General features: G+C 39.0%; 1 protein-coding gene across 1 annotated transcript in view; it reads right to left on the bottom strand.

The window, feature by feature from the left end:
• The window catches only part of TACR1 (tachykinin receptor 1), a gene marked incomplete at both ends in the record, with an annotated part of 93,390 nt that extends 72,140 nt beyond the window's left edge, over positions 1-21,250 (bottom strand). The window contains one exon of the mRNA XM_079940793.1: positions 20,862-21,250. Coding sequence (XP_079796919.1) covers positions 20,862-21,250 — 389 coding nt within the window. The remainder of the gene's footprint in view (positions 1-20,861) is intronic.
• Positions 21,251-21,614: the final 364 nt, after the last annotated feature.

Here is a 21,614-nt window from a genome sequence, read left to right as displayed (position 1 = left end):
TTGAGCATATCAAAGCCCAGGGTAGATGAAACCTCTCTGCAGGAAGAGGGAAGCAAAGTGAATGATGACTTTAGGTCTGGAGCCATTTCTCCATCTCTTACTTGGGATCAAGCACTGAGTGGTGTCATCTGAATGAGTATCCACGTCTGAATTTGTGTATAGACTTTGAGATTTTAGAATTAACAAATGTTCCAATCAGCATTTCATATCAGTTATAGTCACATCAATTCTGCCTCCTGCATTGAAAAAATCACCTACCTTTTAAAGGAATAGGTTTAGCCCAGTCCCCTAACACCCCTGCCCCGAGCTTTTGAGGTGTGTGGTGGACAGGAACGAAGCAGCTTGGGATGGAACACAGCTCACGCCCCTTCTAGGGTACTGCTCCCTTCCCCCATGTTGTGAGGACCCCTCCTGCCTGGAATCTTGTTCTCCAGTGGATGCTGGACTCAAAGTGGCTGAAGTCAAGTACTCCTACCTCACTGGCCTGGTTACAGGGTCCTCACTTGGGGAAGGGGAGCCATGCCAACCTCTTTTCCCATCCCTTTGTTACTATTTTGCACTCTTAACACCTGCCAATAAATATTGTCTACACTGAAAACAATTATTTTTTTGCAGAGTTCATGGATCCATCCCTTAAAATATGCATTTTTTTTTCACAGTAGGAATTATGTCTTATACCGCCTTTTGGGTTTAAGTATCTGACAAAGTCTCCGAATCATGCATTTGATTCTCTGACAGGCAGGTGTTTCTGGCTTCCATGGGACTGAATAGTCAATGGAGACTTCAGAAATGAGCAGACAAATAGAACAGCTGTCAGCTGGCTCCAAATAATTCCACATAATTCTTTTCTACAGTCTTTGGACTCTAGGATCTCTAGGCTGGAACTGGGGCCAGGCTTACAAGGAAAGCAATTTCATTCAGTATGTGCACTACAAATTCACACTGTGCACCTGCCGCACGCAGAGCACTGTGTTTCCTTGTGAACTCCGAGCTTCTAATTTCTCCAAGGAGAAAACGCATATAAATAAACAGCCACAAAACATGACAGTAGGATATGTGACCTCAAGTGGTAATCTGATAAATACCTCAGAGCCTTAGGGAGGCTGCAGATTCGGAATGGCAGGTGGATTATTGAAGAGGCTTAAAGGGGTGTGCTTGGCTGGATTTGGGGTGATCCTGCTGAGCATCTGGCTTGAAGGGCAAGAAGCATTCAGAGACTTCCTCCCTTCTCCATGTTATGATTAGTTAGATCTTCCCTGTCTGAGAAGCGTGATGGCTCAGTTTTCATGAAGGCTTCCCTGATTGTCCTTTTATAGAATACCTTTTAGAATAACTTTTCCTAGATTTTCTTGCTAGGGACTTAGGCTTTCCTTCTCTGGTCTGTAAGAGCGATGGCACAGACAGTGTTCAGTATATGAAAGAATATTAGGATGCCTCAGGTCAGCTTTTACACATGTAATCAGAACTGATGATAGCTCCCCGGAAGGAAATCCCCAGGATCTTTTCCTTCTCCCTCTTTTGGAAAGTGGTTAGGTAGTCTTTTTTAAAATTTATTTTATTCAAGTATTGTTGATTTATAATATAGTGTTAGTTTCTACTGTACACCAAAGTGGTTTATATATATATATATGTACATTCTAAGGGTTGATAGTAATTTTTTTCCTTGTGATGAGAGCTCTTAGGATTTATTCTCTTAACAACTTTCATATATAACATACAGCAGTGTCAATTATATTTATCATGTTGTACATTACATCCTTAGTACTTTTTTATCTTATAATGAAAATTTGTACCTTTTGGCTACTTTTACCCAATTCCTACTCCCCCAACCCCCACCTCTGAAAACCACAAATCTGATCTTCTTTTTCTATGAGTTTGTTTGTTTTTGAAGTATAACACTATGTTAGTTCCTGGTATACAGCATAGTGATTGGATATTTCTATGCAGTTCAAAATGATCACCATAAGAAGTCTGGTTGTGATCTGTCACCATAAAAAGATATTACATAATTATGGACTTCCCACACTGTACATTTCATACCCATGTCTCTACTCTTATTTGAATATTTTAGTCATGACATATCAGCAAGTCACTGTGCCCCTCCTTTGTCAAACACACAAAAGTGTCAGCATGACTCTGAAAATGTTATCACCTATTTGGGAAATATAATTATGCTTTAACAAAAGGACACTAAGTGTAGGTAGTCTTGAAGTCAGGAGAGAGCGGAATTAGGAATAGACTTGCAAAAGATATTGTGGTGGAGGTGAGTAGTAATCTATAAATCTCTGGGCAAATTTCCCTGGTTGATTTGGTGGCTATAAAGTCTGTTACTCAACTACCATCTACAGAGCATTGAAAGGGCAAAGACAGGGATTTCCCTGGTGGCACAGTGGTTAAGAATCTGCCTGCCAATGCAGGGGACACGGGTTTGAGCCTTGGTTCGGGAAGATGCCACATGCCACGGGGCAACTAAACCTGTGCGTCACAACTACTGAGCTTGTGCTGTAGAGCCCGTGAACCACAAATACTGAGCCCACACGCCACAACTACTGAAGCCCGCGTGCCTAGAGCCCGTGCTCCGCAACAAGAGAAGCCACTGTAATAAGCCCACGCACCCCAACGAAGAGTAGCCTCTGCCTGCCGCAACTAGAGAATGCCCGCACGCAACAAGGAAGACCCAACGCAGCCAAAAATAAATAAATAAATTTATATATAAGAAAGAAAGGGCAGGGCTTCCCTGGTGGCGCAGTGGTTGAGAGTCCGCCTGTCGATGCAGGGGACACGGGTTCGTGCCCTGGTCCGGGAAGATCCCACATGCCGCGGAGCAGCTGGGCCCGTGAGCCATGGCCGCTGAGCCTGCGCGTCCGGAGCCTGTGCTCCGCGGCGGGAGAGGCCACAACAGTGAGAGGCCCGCGTACCGCAAAAAAAAGAAAGAAAGAAAGAAAGAAAGAAGGCAAAGACAACTCTCAACCTGCAGTGAATCAAGCATTGTCTGGCTACTTCCAACAGAGGTCCAGTATACTGCAGACCTGATGACCTTCTATACTTGGGGTGGTATCCTGAAAAGAATCCTGAGAAGTCTTGATTTCCCTCTTGGTTCTGCCTCTTTCCTGCTGCCTGACAGCAATGAAACCTTTGTTTCCTCTTTAGTCATGGGGTTGTTGTGGCAATCCTAGAATCAGAGCCAGTGGATGTGGATTTGTGCAATCACTATTGTCTTCTTTCCAATTTGCTGAAGGGCTGGACCTGGTTGGTCATGACTAGAGTCTCTTTTGAGTGTTTGTATTAAAATTGTAGAATTGCTCACTGAAGCATTTCCCAGAGACAAGATCTTTCCCCTACAAAGCTGGACATGCAGCCGTGAAGATGCCTGTCTCAGCTTCAGCACCTCCCAGGCTCCTGCTTTCACTGTGTCTGTGCATTCTCAGACTTCACAGGAGCTTAGAGAGGATGCACAAGGGAGAATGTGGTGATTACACTGTCTCTTTTGGATATTATTTCAAATGCAAATTTTTAATTTACTTTTAACTCAGAATAAATGTTCAGACTTTAATAAATTTAACCTAACAGTCATCCTCATGGCCGAATTGGTGATACATGGCTCAGAATCTAATGTGACTGGGGCTTAAGGGGGATCGCATAAGCATATCAGTGCTGTAGCTCCAAATGGGTGGCAGAAAGCCATATTTTATTTTTATTGCAAAAATTGTAATTTGGAAGCCCATTTCAGTTAACTCTGCCATTTCCTGAGTGTAGGCGCTATTTCAGTGACAGATAAAAGTATTGTACACATAAAGCCAGAGAGACTAAAAAAGATTGACTTTAAAAATGTATATATTTTCATTTGTATGAAATAGAGCCATTTATAAATCTCCTTCCTCCCTTTTTTTCTTTCTTCTTTCTCTCTCTTGCAATTCTCACTTCTGGGGCTTGTGTAATGCACTTCTTTCTTATTTACCCTAAATCTAGTACCACTTGGATGACTTGTCTGCAGAAGGATACATATTTCCTTTCTTACTGTCCATTTGTATTTTGGATTCCATTAACATACATTTATATATTTATTTGTAACCACCCTGAACAATTCTTGCTTATTCGCTTGTAAGTTATCACAGAGTAAGTGCTGCAAGCCCCAGGAAATTACATTCAATAAATATTTATTGACTACATTGCGCTCATGGGACTAGAAGGCAGTCAATGAAATGTCTTTCTAGTTTATGCATTAATCATCAGGCTACCAGAGAGACTGTCTGGAGGCTGTGTGGGATGTAGATTATGTTCTCCACTTCAGGTTGTTTCAGTCCCGTGGTGGGCCATGAGCTCTGATTTGAATTGTATGTGGCCTCTCTGATGAAAGCTTGAGGTGCTGTCTTCCTCTTGCATAATTTTGCTTTATAAAATGAACTCTCCATATAGTGCTTTAAGTCTGGCAAAATATAAGCCTGCACATTTTTAAAAACACAGAATGAAACAATCCTATTGTGAGAAAGAATTCCAATCTTCTGACAAGCTGCAGTATTCTCATAACTTTCACCTATACCAGCCCTAAGTCATTTGGCAAACAGAATGTCTTTCCTCTGCTAGGATATCTGTCTCACCACATCCTTCTTCTACATTTCCCTTCCAATTCCAGTCCTTGCTCTCCCTTATCCACACTCACTTCTTCCTGTGATGGTACAAGTTTCCTTTGAGGGACTGCATCTCCCTGGGTTCAAATGACCAGGAGGGGTGACAGCTAAGAGCATGGCTATCTCTTCTCTCTTTATCCTCCACAGATTCTTTGAGGATGGTAGTTGCTGTGACTTATTCATGCTGGTATCCTTGGCTTCCTCAGTGCCTAGGATATAGTAAATACTCAATGAAAGCTTAATTTAATAAATGAATATACAAATTTCTTGGCACATGGCAGGGGCTCTGTAAATGGTTGTTGAATAAAAATACATGCAGCAGGAGAAGTACATGCATATTATACCTTTGTTTCTCCCAGTCTGAACATATGTGAGAATAATTATTGCTCAGCGTTTTCTGTTGTACAGACATCCAGGATCATCCTGCAGGAGTGATCTCACTGGACCCAGGTCTTCAGAATTTCCTAGATCTTGACATTAAGCCCTTAAATTCTCAATAATTATTTGTCAAATAAATTCTGCATTGACCAGCATGTTGGGAACTGTACAAAACAAAACTCAGTCTTTCTACATGGCATCACCCTTTGGCTCTTCCTCTGAACAAGAGGTCACTTCATCCTTTCTCCTACTCCCCTCCCTTCCATTATAAGGAGCACATAGTCCTTCTACCTGAGGTCACTAACATTTCATCAGTTGGGGTTTTCTTCCAGGACATTTCCTTAATCATCAAAATTCAGGGAACTTATTTAGCCAGATCATTTGACCAGCAACTTTATCTACTCAACTAAGACAAATCTCACAACTTATAACCAAAGAGGTCTTTGAGCAGGCAATAGAGATGACACAGAGTCATCTACTAAATCATTGTGGTAATGGCAGAGCCTCTCACGTTCTCGCTGCTGTTATGTACAACTCTAAATAGCATGAATTTTTTGCCTCCAAGCCCAAGTAGATTCATAACACTGTTGGTGGACTCATTTCAAAAAGTACCAAATAACAACAAGATTTCAGTAAACAAGACCATAAGAAATGGGTACAAAGACAGATGAAACCAAGAGCCTGTGACAATTTAGAGTGAATTGAAGGAGGGGATGTGGCTGACTGTTGTCCAAGTTGTCCTATTCAGGTGGACCCATGTGGTTCAAATATGATTCAGATGTAGAGTCTCCAGCCAGGGTTACCATAAAAGTATACATGACTAAAGACTGAAATGGACTATGGGTAAAATGCAGTAAAGGTCTAAACCAAATATAATATCCTGAGTGTTTTGAGGAACAGCCAAGATGACAGAGTAGGAAGACCCTGAGCTCAACTCCTCCCATGGACACACCAAAATTAGTGAGAATGACATGAAGATGAACCAAAAAGATTTTCCACATCTAAATATATAAAGAAGGAACCACAAGGAGACAGGTGGGATGGGGGGCAAAGACATGGTATAGTCAAGATCCACAATCCTGGCGAGCTGACCAACAAATAGGAGGATAATCACAATTGAAGAGGTTCTTCCCAAGGAGTGAGGGGTCCAAGCCCCACAGAGGGCTCCCAATCCCAGAGGTCCTTTACTTGGAAGGTGAGTCCCCAAACATTGGGGTTTGAAGGCTAACCAAGTTTGCATATGGGAGAGCTGGAGGCCTTTGGGAAACAGACTCTGGGCTTGAAGGGTACATGCAAAATTTCACACTCTCTGAGACCCACTGCAGAAGCAGTAATTTGAAAGGAGACCAGGTCAGACCCACTTGTTGATCTTAGAGAGCCCCTCAGAGAGGCAAGAGAGAACTGGGACTCCCACTGGAGACATAGACAATCAAGGCAGCCATTTTTTTAAAAATGGGCAAAGATATTTATTCCATATTAAAAACAAACAAAAGGAACGGCAAACAAGTTAAAACCACACACCACCTGATGTCAGTAGGGATGCTGGTATTTTAATCTACCAATCTGTTTGTAATGAAGGCTTTTAAGCAATCCCACTTTCTATAATGGAAGCTTTCAAAGGAGCTGGGGTAGCTGGTATGGGTAGGTTAACATTTAATAGGCTCTGGATCATTCACATCCAGATATCAATCTCTGTGGGTTTTTTTTAAAATTTTTATTTTACTCTATTGGAGCATAGTTGATTAACAATGTTTTGTTAGTTTCAGGTGTATAGCAAAGTGATTCAGTTATACATATGCATGTGTCTATTCTTTTTTAAAATTCTTTTCCCATTTACATTATTACAGAGCATTAAGCAGAGTTCCCTGTGCTATACAGTAGGTACTTGTTGGTTATCCATTTTAAATACAAGAGTAGTATGTACATGTTAATCCCAAACTCCCAATCTATCCCTCCCACCCACCCTTCACCTCTGGTAACCATAAGTTCCTTCTCTGTTTCTGTTTTGTAAATAAGTTCATTTGTATCATTTTTTAAAGATTCTGCATATAAGCGATATCATACGGTATTTGTCTTTCCCTGTCTGACTTCACTTACTATGATAATCTCCAGGTCCATCCATGTTGCTGCAAATCACATTATTTCATTCTTTGTAATGACTAAATAATATTCCATTTCATATATACTACATCTTCTTTATGTATTCATTTGTTGATGGACATTTAGGTTGCTTCCATGTCCTGGCTATTGTAAACAGTGCTACAATGAACATTGGGGTGCATGTATCTTTTTGAACCATGTTTTTCTCTGGATATATGCCGAAGAGTGGGATTACTGGATCATATGGTAGCTCTATTTTTAGTCCCTTAAGGAACCTCCATACTGTTCTCCACAGTGGCTGTACCAATTTACATTCCCACCAACAGTGTAGGAGGGTTCCCTTTTCTCCACACCATCTCCAGTATTTACTGTTTGTAGATTTTTTGATGATGGCCATACTGACAAGTGTGAGGTGATATCTCATTGTAGTTTTGAGTATTGTAGTTTTAGAGTATTTCTCTAATACTTAGTGATATTGAACATCTTTTCATGTGCCTCTTGGATATCTGTACGTCTTCTTTGGAGAAATGTCTGTTTAGGTCTTCAGCCCATTTTTTGATTGGGTTGTTTGTTTTTTTCATATTGAGTTACATGAGCTGTTTGTAAATTTTGGAGACTGATCCCTTGTCATTGCATTGTTTGCAAATACTTTCTCCCATTCTGTGGGTTGTCTTTTTGCTTTGTCCATGGTTTTCTTTGCTGTGCAAAAGGTTTTGAGTTTAATTAGGTCCATTTGTTTATTTTTGATCTGTCTAGGAGACATATCAAAAAAGATATTGCTGTGATTTATGTCAAAGTATGTTCTGCCTAATTTTCCTCTAAGAGTTTTATAGTAACCAGTCTTACATTTAGGCTTTAATCCATTTTGAGTTTGTTTTTGTATATGGTGTTAAAGAATGTTCTAAGTTCATTTTTTTACATGTGGATGTCCAGTTTTCCCAGCATCATTTATTGAAGAGACTTTCTTCCATTGTATAGTCTTGCTTCCATTGTCAGGGATTAATTGACCATAGGTGCATGGGTTTACTTCTGGGCTTTCTATCCTATCCCATTGATCTATATTTCTGGTTTTGTGCCAGTACTATACTGTTTTGATGACTGTAGTTTCATAGTATAGTCTAAAGTCAAGGAGCCTGATTCCTCTAGCTCCGTTTTTTCCCTCAAGATTGCTTTGGATATTCGGTGTCTTTTGTGCCTCCATACAAATTTTAACATACTTTGTTCTAGTTCTGTGAAAAATGCCATTGGTAATTTGATAGGGATGGCATTGACTCTGTAGATTGCCTTGGGTAGTAGTCTTTTTGACATTATTGATTCTTTCAATCCAGAACATGGTATATCTTTCCATTTGTTTGTGCCACCTTCAATTACTTTCATCAGCATCTTACAGTTTTTGGAGTACAGGTCCTTTGTATCCTTAGGTAGTTATATTCCTAGGTATTTTATTCTTTTTGATGTGATGGTAAATGGGATTGTTTCTTTAATTTCTCTTTCTGATCTTTTGTTGTTGTTACTGTAGAGAAGTGCAAGAGATTTCTGTGTATTAATTTTGTATCCTGAAACGTTACCAAATTCATTGATGAGCTCTAGTATTTTACTGGTGGCATCTTTAGGATTATCTACGTATAGTATCGTGTCATCTGCAAACTGTGAGAGTTTTACTTCTTCCTTTCCAGTTTGCATTTATCTTATTCTTTTTCTGCTTTAATGCCATGGAAAGGACTTCCAAAACTATGTTGAATAAAAGTGGTGAGATTGGACATCCTTGTCTTGTTCCCGATCTTAGAGGAAATGCTTTCAGCTTTTCACCAGTGAGCATGATGTTAGTGGTAGGTTTGTCATATATGGCCTTTATTAAGTTGAGGTAAGTTCCCTCTATGCCTACTTTCTGGAGGTTTTTTTTTTTTAATCATAAATGGGTGTTGAATTTGTCAAAAGGTTTTCTGTATCTATTTAGATGATCATATGGGTTTTATTCCTCAATTTGTTATGTGGTGTATCACACTGATTGATTTGTGGATATTGAAAAATCCTTGCATCCCTGGGATAAATCTCACTTGATCATGGAGTACATCATAATGTATTGTTGGATTTGGATTGCTAGTATTTTCCTGAGGATTTTTTACATGTATGTTCATCAGTGATATTGGCCTAAATTTTCTTTTTCTGTGGTATCTTTGTCTGGTTTTGGTATCAGTGTGATGGCGGCCTCATAGAATGAGTTTGCAATTATTCCTTCCTCTGCAAGTTTTTGGAGGAGCTTGAGAGTGATAAGTGTTAACTTGTCTCTAAACGTTTGATAGAATTCTCCTGTGAAGCCACTGGGTCCTGGAATTTTGTTTATTGGGAGTTTTTAAATCACAGTTTCAATTTCAGTACTTGGGATTTGTCTGTTCATATTTTCTATTGCTTCTGGGTTCAGACTTGGGAGATTGTACCTTTCTAAGAATTTGTCCATTTCTTCCAGGCTGTGCATTTTATTGGCACATAGTTGCTTGTAATAGTCTCTTATGATCCTTTGTATTTCTGTGGTGTCCGTTGCAACTTCTCCTTATTCATTTCTAATTTTATTGATTTGAGCCCTCTCCCTTTATTTCTTGATGAGTTTGGATAAAGGTTTATCAATTCTATTTATCTTTGCAAAAACCAGCTTTTGATCTTTTAATTTTTTTAACAACGTTATTGGAGTATAATTGCTTTACAAAGGTGGTTACATTCTGCTTTATAACAAAGTGAATCAGCTATATATATATACATATATCCCCATATCTCCTCCACCTTGTGTCTTCCTCACACCCTCCTTATCCCACCCCTCTAGGTGGTCACAAAGCACCAAGCTGAACTCCCTGTGCTTTGCGACTGCATCCCACTAGCTATCTATTTTACATTTGGTAGTATAAAGAAGTCAATGCCACTCTCTCACTTCGTCCCAGCTTACCCTTCCCCCTCCCCATGTCCTCAAATCCATTCTCTACATCTGTGTCTTTATTCCTGTCCTGCCCCTAGGTTCTTCAGAACCATTTTCTTCTCTTTTTTTAGATTCCATATATATGTGTTACCATACGGTACTTATTTTACTCTTTATGACTTACTTCATTCTGTATGACAGTCTCTAGGTCCTTCCACCTCACTACAAATAACTCAGTTTCGTTTTATTTTATTGCTGAGTAATATTCCATTGTATATATGTGCCACATCTTCTTATTCCATTCATCTTTTGATGGACACTTAGGTTGCTTCCATGTCCAAGCTAATGTAAATAGAGCTGCAATGGACATTGTGTTACACGACTCATTTGGAATTATGGTTTTCTCAGGGTATATGCCCAGTAGTGAGATTGCTGGGTCATACGGTAGTTATAATTTTAGTTTCTTAGGGAACGTCCATACTGTTCTCCATACTGGCTGTATCAATTTCCATTCCCACCAACAGCGTAAGAGGGTTCCATTTACTTCACACCCTCTCCAGCATTTATTGTTTGTAGATTTTTTGCTGATGGCCATTCTGACTGGTGTGAGGTGATACCTCATTGAAGTTTGATTTGCATTTCTCTAACGATTAGTGATGTTGAGCATCCTTTCATGTTTGTTGGCAATCCGTACATCTTCTTTGGAGAAATGTCTATTTAGGTCTTCTGCCCATTTTTGGACTGGGTAATTTTTTTGTGTTTTTTTTGATATTGAGCTGTATGAGCTGCTTGTAAATTTGGAGATTAATCCTTTGTCTGTTGCTTCATTTGCAAATATTTTCTCCAATTATGAGGGTTGCCTTTTTGCCTTGTTTATGGTTTCCTTTGCTGTGTAAAAGCTTTTAAGTTTCATAAGGTCCCACTTGTTTATTTTTGATTTATTTCCATTTCTCTAGGAAGTGGGTCCAAAAGCATCTTGCTGTGATTCATGTCATAGAGTGTTCTGCCTATGTTTTCCTCTAAGAGTTTTATAGTGTCTGGCCTTACATTTAGGTCTTTAATCCATTTTGAGTTTATTTTTGTGTATAGTGTTAAGGAGTGTTCTAATTTCATTCTTTTACAGGTAGCTGTCCAGTTTTCCCAGCACCACTTACTGAAGAGACAGTCTTTTCTCCATTGTATACTCTTGCTTTCTTTATTAAAAATAAGGTGACCATATATACATGGGTTTATCTCTGTGCTTTCTATCCTGTTCCATTGATCTATATTTCTGGTTTTGTGCCAGTACCATACTCTCCTGATTACTGTAGCTTTGTAGTATAATCTGAAGCCTGGGAGCCTGTTTGCTCCAGCTCCGCTTTTTCCTCAAGTTGTCTTTTGCTATTTGGGGTCTTTTGCATTTGCATACAAATTGTGAAATTTTTTGTTCTAGTTCTGTGAAAAATGCCATTGGTAGTTTGATAGGGATTGCACTGAATCTGTAGATTGCTATGGGTAGTATAGTCATTTTCACAACATTGACTCTTCCAGTCCAATAACATGGTATATTTCTCCATCTATTTGTATCATCTTTAATTTCTTTCATCAGTGTCTTATAGTTTACTGCATACAGGTCTTTTGTCTCCTTAGGTTGGTTTATTCCTAGGTATTTTATTCCTTTTGTTGCAATTGTAAATGGGACTGCTTCCTTAATTTCTCTTTCAGATTTTTCACTCATTAGTGTGTAGAATGCAGGAGATTTCTGTGTATTAATTTGTATCCTGCTACTTCACCAAATTCATTGATTAGCTCTAGTAGTTTTCTGGTAGCATCTTTAGGATTGTCTATATATAGTATCATGTCATCTGCAAAGAATGATAGCTTTACTTCATTTTTTCCTATTTGGATTCCGTTTATTTCTTTTTCTTCTCTGACTGCTGTGGCTAAAACTTCCAATACTATGTTGAATAATAGTGGTGAGAGTGGACAACCTTGTCTTATTCCTCATCTTAGAGGAAATGGTTTCAGCTTTCCACCATTGAGAATGGTGTTAGCTGTGTGTTTGTCATATATGGCCTTTATTGTGTTGAGGTAAGTTCCCTCTATGCCTGCTTTCTGGAGGATTTTTTATCATAAAAGTGTATTGAACTTTGTTGAAAGATTTTTCTTTATCTATTGAGATGATCATATGGTTTTCTCCTTCAATCTGCTAATATTGTTTATCACGTTGATTCACCTGCATGTATTCAAGAATCCTTGCATTCCTGGGATAAATCTCACTTGATCATGCTGTATGATCATTTTAATGTGCTGTTGGATTCTGTTTGCTAGCATTTTCTTCAGGATTTTTACATCTATGTTCATCAGTGATATTGACCTGTAGTTTTCTTTCTTTGTGACATCTTTGTCTGTTTTTGTTATCATGGTGATGGTGACCTCAGAGAATGAGTTTGGGAGTGTTCCTCCTGCTGCTATATTTTAGAAGATTTTTAGAAGGATAAGTGTTAGCTCTTCTCTAAATATTTTAGAGAATTCTCCCGTGAAGCCTTCTGGTCCTGGGCTTTTGTTTGTTGGAAGATTTTTAATCAAAGTCTCAATTTCAGTGCTTGTGATTTGTCTGGTTATATTTTCTATTTCTTCCTGGTTCAGTCTTGGAAGGTTGCGCTTTTCTAAGAACTTGTCCATTTCTTCCAGGTTTTCCATTTTATTGGCATATAGGTGCTTGTAGTAATCCCTCATGATCCTTTGTATTTCTGCACTGTCAGTTGTTACTTCTCCTTTTTCATTTCTAATTCTACTGATTTGAGTCTTCTCCCTTTTTTTCTTGATGAGTCTGGCTAATGGTTTATCAATTTTGTTTAACTTCTCAATGAACCAGCTTTCAGTTTTATTGATCTTTGCTATTGTTTCCTTCATTTCGTTTTCATTTATGTCTGATCTGATCTTTATGATTTCTTTCTTTCTGCTAACTTTGGTTTTTTTGTTCTTATTTCTCTATTTGCTTTAGTTGTAAGTTTATGTTGTTTAATTGAGATGTTTCTTATTTCTTAAGGTAGGATTGTATTGCTATAAACTTCCATCTTAGAACAGCTTTTGCTGCATTCAATAGGTTTTGGTGTTTTCATTGTCATTTGTTTCTAGGTATTTTTTGATTTACTCTTTGATTTTTTCAATGATATCTTGGTTATTAAGTAGTGTATTGTTTACCGTCCATGTGTTTGTATTTTTTATAGATTTTTTTTCCTGTAATTGATTTCTAGTCTCATAGCACTGTGGTTGGAAAAGATACTTGATACGATTTCAGTTTTCTTAAATTAATCAAAGCTTGATTTATGACCCAGTGTATGATCTATCATGGAGAATATTCCATGAGCCCTTGAGAAGAAAGTGTATTCTGTTGTTTCTGGATGGAATGTCCTATAAATGTCAATTAGTCCATCTTGTTTAAAGTATCATTTAAAGCTTCTGTTTCCCTATTTATTTTCATTTTTGATGATCTGTTCATTGGTGAAAGTGGGGTGTTAGAAGCCCCTACTATGATTGTGTTACTGTTGATTTCCCCTTTTATAGCTGTTAGTATTTTCCTTAGGTATTGAAGTTCACCTATGTTGGGTGTGCAAATATTTACAATTGTTATATCTTCTTCTTGGATTGATCCCTTGATCATTTTGTAGTGTCCTTCTTTGTTTCTTCTAATAGTCTTTATTTTAAAGTCTATTTTGTCTGATATGAAAATTGTTACTCCAGCTTTCTTTGTTTTCCATTTGAATGGAATAACTTTTTCCATGACGTCACTTTCAGTGTTTATGTGTCCCTAGGTCTGAAGTGGGTCTCTTGTGGACAGCATATATATGGGTCTTGTTTTTGTATCCATTCAGCCAGTCTATGTCTTTTGTTGGGAACATCTAATCCATTTACATTTAAGGTAATTATCGATATGTATCTTTCTATTACCATTTCCTGAATTGTTTTGAGTTTGTTATTTTAGGTCTTTTCCTGTCTGCTGGTGGGTGGAGCTGGGTCTTGTCCCTCTGGTGTCAGGGATGTGCTCAGGAAGACTTTAAGCAGACTGTCTGCTGATAAGTTGGGCTGTTTTCCTGCCCTGTTGGTTGTTTGGCCTGATGCATCCCAGCACTGGAGCCTAAAGTCTGTTGGGTGGGGCTAGGTCTTGGGGGAAAATGGTGGCCTCCAGAAGGGCTAATACCAATGAATACTCACCAGAGCTTCTGCTGCCAGTGTTTTTCTCCCTGCAGTGAGCCACAGCCACCCCCTGCCTCTGCAGGAGACCCTCTAATACTAGCAAGTAGCTCTGGCCCAGTCTCTTATGATGTCACTGCTTTTTTCCCTGGGTCTTCCTGCACAATAGACCTTGGGTGACCCCTCCAAGAATAGAGCTTCTGTTTCTTCCAGTCCTGTAGAATTCCTGCAATCAAACCCCACTGGCTCTCAAAGCCAGATTCTCTGGGACTCCTCCTCCCATTGCCAGACCCCCAGGCTGGGAAGCCTGATGTGGGGCTCAGGACTTTCACTTCTGTGGGAGAACTTCTGTGGTATAATTGTTTTCTGGTTTGTTGGCCACCCATCTGGCGGGTATGGGATTTGCTTTTATTGCAATTGCACCCCTCCTACTATCTCATTGTGGCTTCTTTTTTGTCTTTGGACTTAAGGTATCTTTTTTGGTAGGTTCCAGCGTTTTAGTTTTTTAGATGTTTTTTCAGCAGTTAGTTTTGATTTTGATGCTTTTGTAAGAAGGGATAAGCTCTCAACCTTCTACTCTGCCATCTTGCTGGCAAGTCTCTAAAGACAGCTATTTTTGAGAGCTCACTCTACCACAAGGACACTGGTTCTGGCAAGGACAATTTTGACATCTTCCCTCTAGCCCATTAACACTGGAGCCAGGTCCCATGCACCAGTAGTCCAGAACCAGCTCTGGGACTCCCTGGGCTATGCAGTCAACTATGCCAGGAACCAGAAATGCCCACCAGTAGGATAGGATCAGCCCAGTGACTTCCTGGGCCACATAATCAACCATGTTGGACCCTATACCACCCACCCATGTACTAGGAAGAGCCCCATGGCCTCCTGGCACACACAGCCATGCTGGAATTTAGCACTGCTCACCAGCAGTACTGCAGTAGCTCCAGGACACCCAAGGCCATAACCCTGTCCACTAGTGGGCCAGTATCAGGGCTGGGACCCCCAGCACATGTAGTCAGCCATCCCAGGACCAGGATATACCCACTAGTGACTGGCAGCATACACACAAGGCAGGACTGGCAGCCAGCTGGGTTGGAAAACAGCTCTGCCAACCAGCACACTCACAGTAGTTGGTCCCACTACAACAGATGGGCCCATTCAGCCCACACAGAGGGCACACCAAGATAATATATCTCTAGTGTCCAAAGGGGAATGTGCTACTGGTACCCAATGGAATCTGCTACATAAGTTCTTTTCTCTAACACTGGAAAAAATAACTGACCTAACCAATATATACAAATAAACACAGAGTCTTGGGCAAAATGAGACAACAAAGAAATATATTCCAAATGAGGGAACAAAATAAAACTCCAGGTGAAGGACTAAGTGAAGTGGAGAAGAGCAAAGCACTGAATAAAGGACTGATACTTATACAATAATAGAAGGGGACCTTAACACCCCACTTACATTAATGGATGATCTTTGAGACACAAATCAACAGGAAAACACTGGCAACAATGCATTAGAGAAACAACACATTAGATCAGATGAACTTAATAGACATATATAGAACATTTCATCCAAAAGTAGCAGAACACACATTCTTTTCAAGGGCACATGGAACATTCTCTAAAAATAGATCACATACTGATCCACAAAACAATCAATAAATTTAGAAAAATTAAAAACATATCAAGCATCTATTCTTTTTTACTATTTTATTTATTTATTTATTTGGCTGCATCAGGTCTTAGTTGCAGCATGCAGGATCTTTGTTGTGACATATGGGATCTTTAGTTGTGGTGTGCGGTCTCTTTGTTGCAGCACACAGACTTCTCTATTTGCAGCATGTGGGTTTCTCTCTAGCTGTGGCTTACGGGCTCTAGAGTATGCGGGCTCAGTACTTGTGGCATGGGGGCTTAGTTGCCCTGCAGCATGTGGGATATAAGTTCCCCAACCAGGGATTAAACCTGTGTCCCTGCATTGGAAGGTGAATTCTTAATCATTGGACCACCAGGGAAGTTTCCAAGCATCTACTCTGACCACAATGGTATGAGACTAGAAATCAACTACAAGAAAAAAACTGCAAAAACACAAACACATGGAGTCTAAACAATATGCTAGAAAACAATCAATGGGTCACTGAAGAAATCAAAGAGAAAATAAAAAATACCTGGAGAGAAATTGAAAGTGGATCCAAAATCTATGGTGTGCAGCAAAAACATTTACAAGAGGGAAGTTTATACAAGTGTACATCAGGAAACAAGAAAAATCTCGAACAAATAATTTAACCTTAAACCTAAAGGAACTAGAAAAAGAAACAAAATCCAAAGTAGTGGAAGGAAAAAAATAAAAAATATCAGAACAGAAATAAATGAAATAGAGACTGAAAAACAATAGGAACGATCAATGAAACTAAGAGCTGGTTCTTTGAAAAGATAAACAAAATTGATAAATCTTTAGCCAGACTCATCAAGAGAAAAAGAGAGAGGACCTAAATAAACAAAATCAGAAATGAAAAAGGAGAAGTTACAGATAAATACTTCAGAAATACAAAGGGTAATAAGAGATTACTATGAAAAATATACACCAATAAAGTGGACAACTTAAAAGAAATGGAAAATTCTTAGAAATGCATGATCTCCCAAGACTGAATCAGGAAGAAATAAAAAAATATGAATAGACAAATTAACAGTAGAGAAGCTGAATCAGTAATTTTAAAACTCCCAACTAACAAAAGTGAAGAATCAGGCAGCTTCACAGGTGAACTTTACAAAACATTTAAAGAAGAGCTAACATCTAACCTTCTCAAATTATTCCAAAATACTCAAGAGGAAGGAACACTTCCAAATTCATTATATGAAGCCAGCATCACCCTGATATCAACATCAGACAAAGATAACACAAAAAAGTAAAATACAGGTCAATATCACTGATGAACATAGATGCAAAAATCCTGAACAAAATGCTAGCAAACCGAATTAGACAATACATTAATAGTACCATTCATTATGATCTAGTGGAATCTATCACAGGGTTACAAGGGTGGTTCAATATCAGCAAATCAGTCAATGTGACACCCAAGTTAACAAATGAAGAATAAAAATTATAAGTTCATTCATTAGATGTAGAAAAGTTTTTGGCAAAATTTAACATCCATTTATGATAAAAACTCTCAACAAGTGGATATAGAGAGAATGTACCTCAACATATAAAGGTCATATATGACAAGCCCACCACTAACATCATACTTAATGGTGAAATGCTGAAAGCATTTCCTCTAAGATCAGGAACAAGGCAAGGATGTCCACTTTTGCCCCTTTTATTCAACATAGTATTAGAAGTCCTAGACACAGCAATTAAACAAGAAAAATAAATAAAAGGAATCAAAATTGGAAAGGAACAAGTAATGTTGTCACTGTTTGCTGATGACATGATATTATACATAGAGAATCCTAAAGACACCACCAATAAATATTCAAATTAATAAATTAATTCAGTAAAGGTGCAGCCTCCAAATTAATATACAATAATCTGTTCTTTTTCTATGTTATAGCAATGAACTATCATAAAGAGAAATTGAGAAAACAATCCTATTTAAAATCACATCAAAAAGAATAAAATCCCTAAGAATAAAGTTAACTAAGACAGTTTTGTACTCCAAAAACTAGAAAACTCTGATGAAGTAACTTTAAGATGACACAAACAGATGGAAAGATATACCATGATCACAAATTGGAAAAATTAATATTGTTATAATGATCATACTATCCAAGGAAATCTACAGATTAAATGCAATTTCTATTAAAATACCAATGGCATTTTTAAAAAATTTCATTTCATTTTACCCAGTAATTCTACTTCTGGGAAATCTACCCTAAAGAAATAATCAAGAAAGCAAAATAAAATTATCATACAGAAATGTTTATTAGTACCTTAATCATAATGGCAAAACAATCTAGACATCACCTAGGTTCCCAGCACTAGGGAGATGGTTAAAGTAATAATGGCACATTCAAAAAATGGAATAATACGAAGCCACTATGATTATGTGACTGAAGACATTTTAATAACATGGGAAAATATTATTAATGTTTTCCATTAATATCAATGGAAAAAAGTAAGTTACAAAATTATCTAGAATCTGACTTCAATTATGTAGTGTAATAGTCATAAAAGAAATTCAACTGTTAACAGGTGTTATTTTTACATTGCGAATTAATGGTTGATTTGTATTTTTGTTTCTATGTCCTTCATGAACAAGGTTTAATTTTATAATCTGGAAAACCATGTTGCTTTCATTTTTAATATGATTCAAAGGTTATCTGTTAAAAATTCAAGGAGCATACAAAAAGATAATTTAACATTTCCTCAAAGTCTGCATTGTCATGGTGGAGAAAGAAGCAATCATTCATATGGAAAGAGCTCGAGGTCTCTTCCTTTCTAAAGCATTCTTGGGAGAGAATGGATGACCATGCCTGTGGTGGAGCTAGATTCATCAGAGGGCCTGAGGAGATTAATTTACTCAGCTCATGAGGCTGAGCAAGGAAAAACAGAAGGAGCACTTGGAGGACTTGGAGACACAGCCTTGAGGCATCATCCCTCACTCTACCTTGAACTCTAACCCTGAGCATGCCATTGATAATCTGCACATCAGGCACAGATGACATTTCTTGTTGTCATTGCTCTCAACTCTGACACCAGAGATCCTCTGACCTCACTGAGCAGGTGTCATGAAGGGTCAGGGTCTATGGTTTGCCTGGAGAGAAACAGTGGAGCCTGTGATGCCAGAGTCAAGGCAGCCAAAATCTGGCTCCTTGCCCAACCCACTGAAGAGTTTGACCCTGTATCTTGCCCCTAACCTTCTAAGTTCAAAGGGAAAGAGAAGGGCTGTGGAACATGTCATTTCTGTGTAAGCCAAAGCAAGAGAGCTGTCCTCTGGTGTTCCATCAGCTACTGAATGCTTGGGCTCATGCTGACTGTCAGGTCTCCCTTGAGCTCACACAAGTACCTGATGCAGTAAAAATACCAACTTCCCCTCTAATTTAGGGATAATCAAGACAGCGTTTGTAAGGCCGAAAAGGCACCAGGTTTCACTGCACATATAATCAGTTATACATCATGCTGTGAGTTTTCTAAGTTTAAGAGGGCTGATGTGAAGTTAAAAGAGCAAGTTAGTGCAGAAAGATTACAGGTACCTCACTTTCAGCAAACCAAATATCTAAAAACCAGAATAGCATAAGAGATAAATTTACAAAAGAATTCATTTCACTACCACTTTGAGTAATTGGTTTCCCTTCTACATTTAAAATATAAATTGATTCACCACAACTTATTTTACACACAACATATTAAGCACTTAAGAGTTGCATAAAGGGAACTTAAAAATTAGCATTTGGACATCACTGCAAAGAAAACATAGTTTTCTCTGATTTTAAAAGCGATCATTGACTACAGAACCTGCAAAAGACCTCAAATCAATTGCAAATCTCTATACAAAAGAATTCAGTAATTTGGGAATGATATTTTTTGAAGTTTTTCTCTTAGCTCCTTCTTTGGGCTTCTCATATTCATTTATCTCAGCAAGGCCATCAAAAGAACCCATTTTAAAATCACAGTGGTAGGTGTTTTAAACATACCTCCACATCCTAGGTAAACATTTAACACTTGTACACCCAGAGATATACACATTAGAGACCTAGGACACCCACCCAAAAGTCAATACAAATAGAGCTGTGCTCTAATGATCAATTTTCCATTATGCCACCTGAGGACACTTTCATTCCAGAACTGTAGCTCTAATGTGTGAAAATGCCAACACTTTCACTTTTAATCAGCTTCTGAAACCCTAGCCTGTTGGGTGCGGGAAAGAAAGAGCTTTCAATTGCCTTTAATTGCCTTTGCCAAGCATGTTTATCTGTAGATGTAGAGAGGCTAAAAACATTGACCTCACATGGCTAGAGAAGTTTAGAAAAACTCCTGGATCCTTAAGAACAGCATAGCTGCCTCTCATTTCTGAATGAGAACCCCTAGCAGCATAGAGAGAGCTGAATTAGAATCCTGAGTATTTTATGATTCTAATAAAATGCTTTTCACATCCAAATAATATTGGAGAGTTGTGTTGGGAGCAGAAAGCTCCTGAATATTCAGGAAAAATTGAAGATGAGAAAGTTGTCCTATGGGTACTTAAAACTGGAAGGTATCAAAAGGCTGTATAGCTGAATAGCAGGCCTGCAAGGATTCACAAAGCCCTAGCCAGGGGTTGGCCCCTTGGCCACATCCTGGGTATCCCCTTCAGGCATTAAAGGCAAAAGAGAGAAGGAATATATGGAAAGAAGCAAAGTAGGAGTTGAATGGAAAATGTCAGGAAGATGAGTGGAGAAGGGAAAAATAAAAGAGAGAAATGAAGAAAAAAGGTAGGATGTATACATAAAGGAAGGGAGACTGGTGATGGGTGAAAAAGAGTAGGAAAAGAAAGAAATAGAAAAGAAAATCGTGAGATAAGATAAAATACCCCATCAACAACTGACTCAGCTGACTGTCAGTATAAATCCAGGGGTTCAGGTGGCCAATCTCCACCTTGAACCAGGCACTATCCAACCCTGAAGCTGCATAGCAATGCTATCTTCCTTTAAGGATTTTTTCCCCTTTTCCACAAAGGGCAAGCTCACCTATCGAAGGCCACAGCTGTCATGGAGTAGATACTGGCAAAGACAGCAGCAATGGGGAAGAAGTTGTGGAATTTGCAGTAGAACAGGCCATAGTACCACTCGTTGTGGACAGCATAAGTGAAGTTCACCACTGTATTGAATGCAGCCATGGAGGCCTCTGCGAAGGCCAGGTTCACCAGGAAATAGTTAGTAACTGTCCTCATTCTCTTGTGAGCCAAGATGATCCACATCACCACCACGTTGCCCACCACGGAGGTCACCACAATGACTATGTAGGCAGCTGCCCAAAGGACAATTTGCCAGGCCGGCTGCACAAACTGGTTGGGCTCCGAGGTGTTGGTGGAGATGTTTGGGAAGAGGTCTGAGTCCACAGGGAGGACGTTATCCATTTTTCTGCTAAGCAATTAAACCTTCCTCTCTGTACACACACACAAATCCTTTGCAGCAGGGTCCTGAGCCAGCGCCTGGGGTCAGAGTCCTGTTTAACCAAGACAGGAGGGCTGCAGGCTCTTTCTAGACAGAACTCTTTCCTTGTAAGCAGAAGACTTGACGCTAAGATAAAAGCTTCTAGATGTGCTGTATACCCTTGGTGGCTTTGAATTCCTCCACTTTTGAGCTTCAGAAAGCACTTGAGTTCTGTAATCTGGAGACAGCGTCTCTCCTGCGTTGAGATGGAAAAGAGAAAGAAATTCCACGGGTCGCGGTTCCAGGAAGCAGAGATCCTCCACCTTACTGCACCTGCTGCTGCTTGCA

The sequence above is a fragment of the Stenella coeruleoalba genome (genome assembly GCF_951394435.1).
Source record: "Stenella coeruleoalba genome assembly, chromosome: 13".
NCBI lineage: Eukaryota > Metazoa > Chordata > Mammalia > Artiodactyla > Delphinidae > Stenella > Stenella coeruleoalba.
The sequence above is the reverse complement of the archived record's forward strand: the minus strand, read 5'-3'. Positions and strand labels throughout refer to the sequence as shown.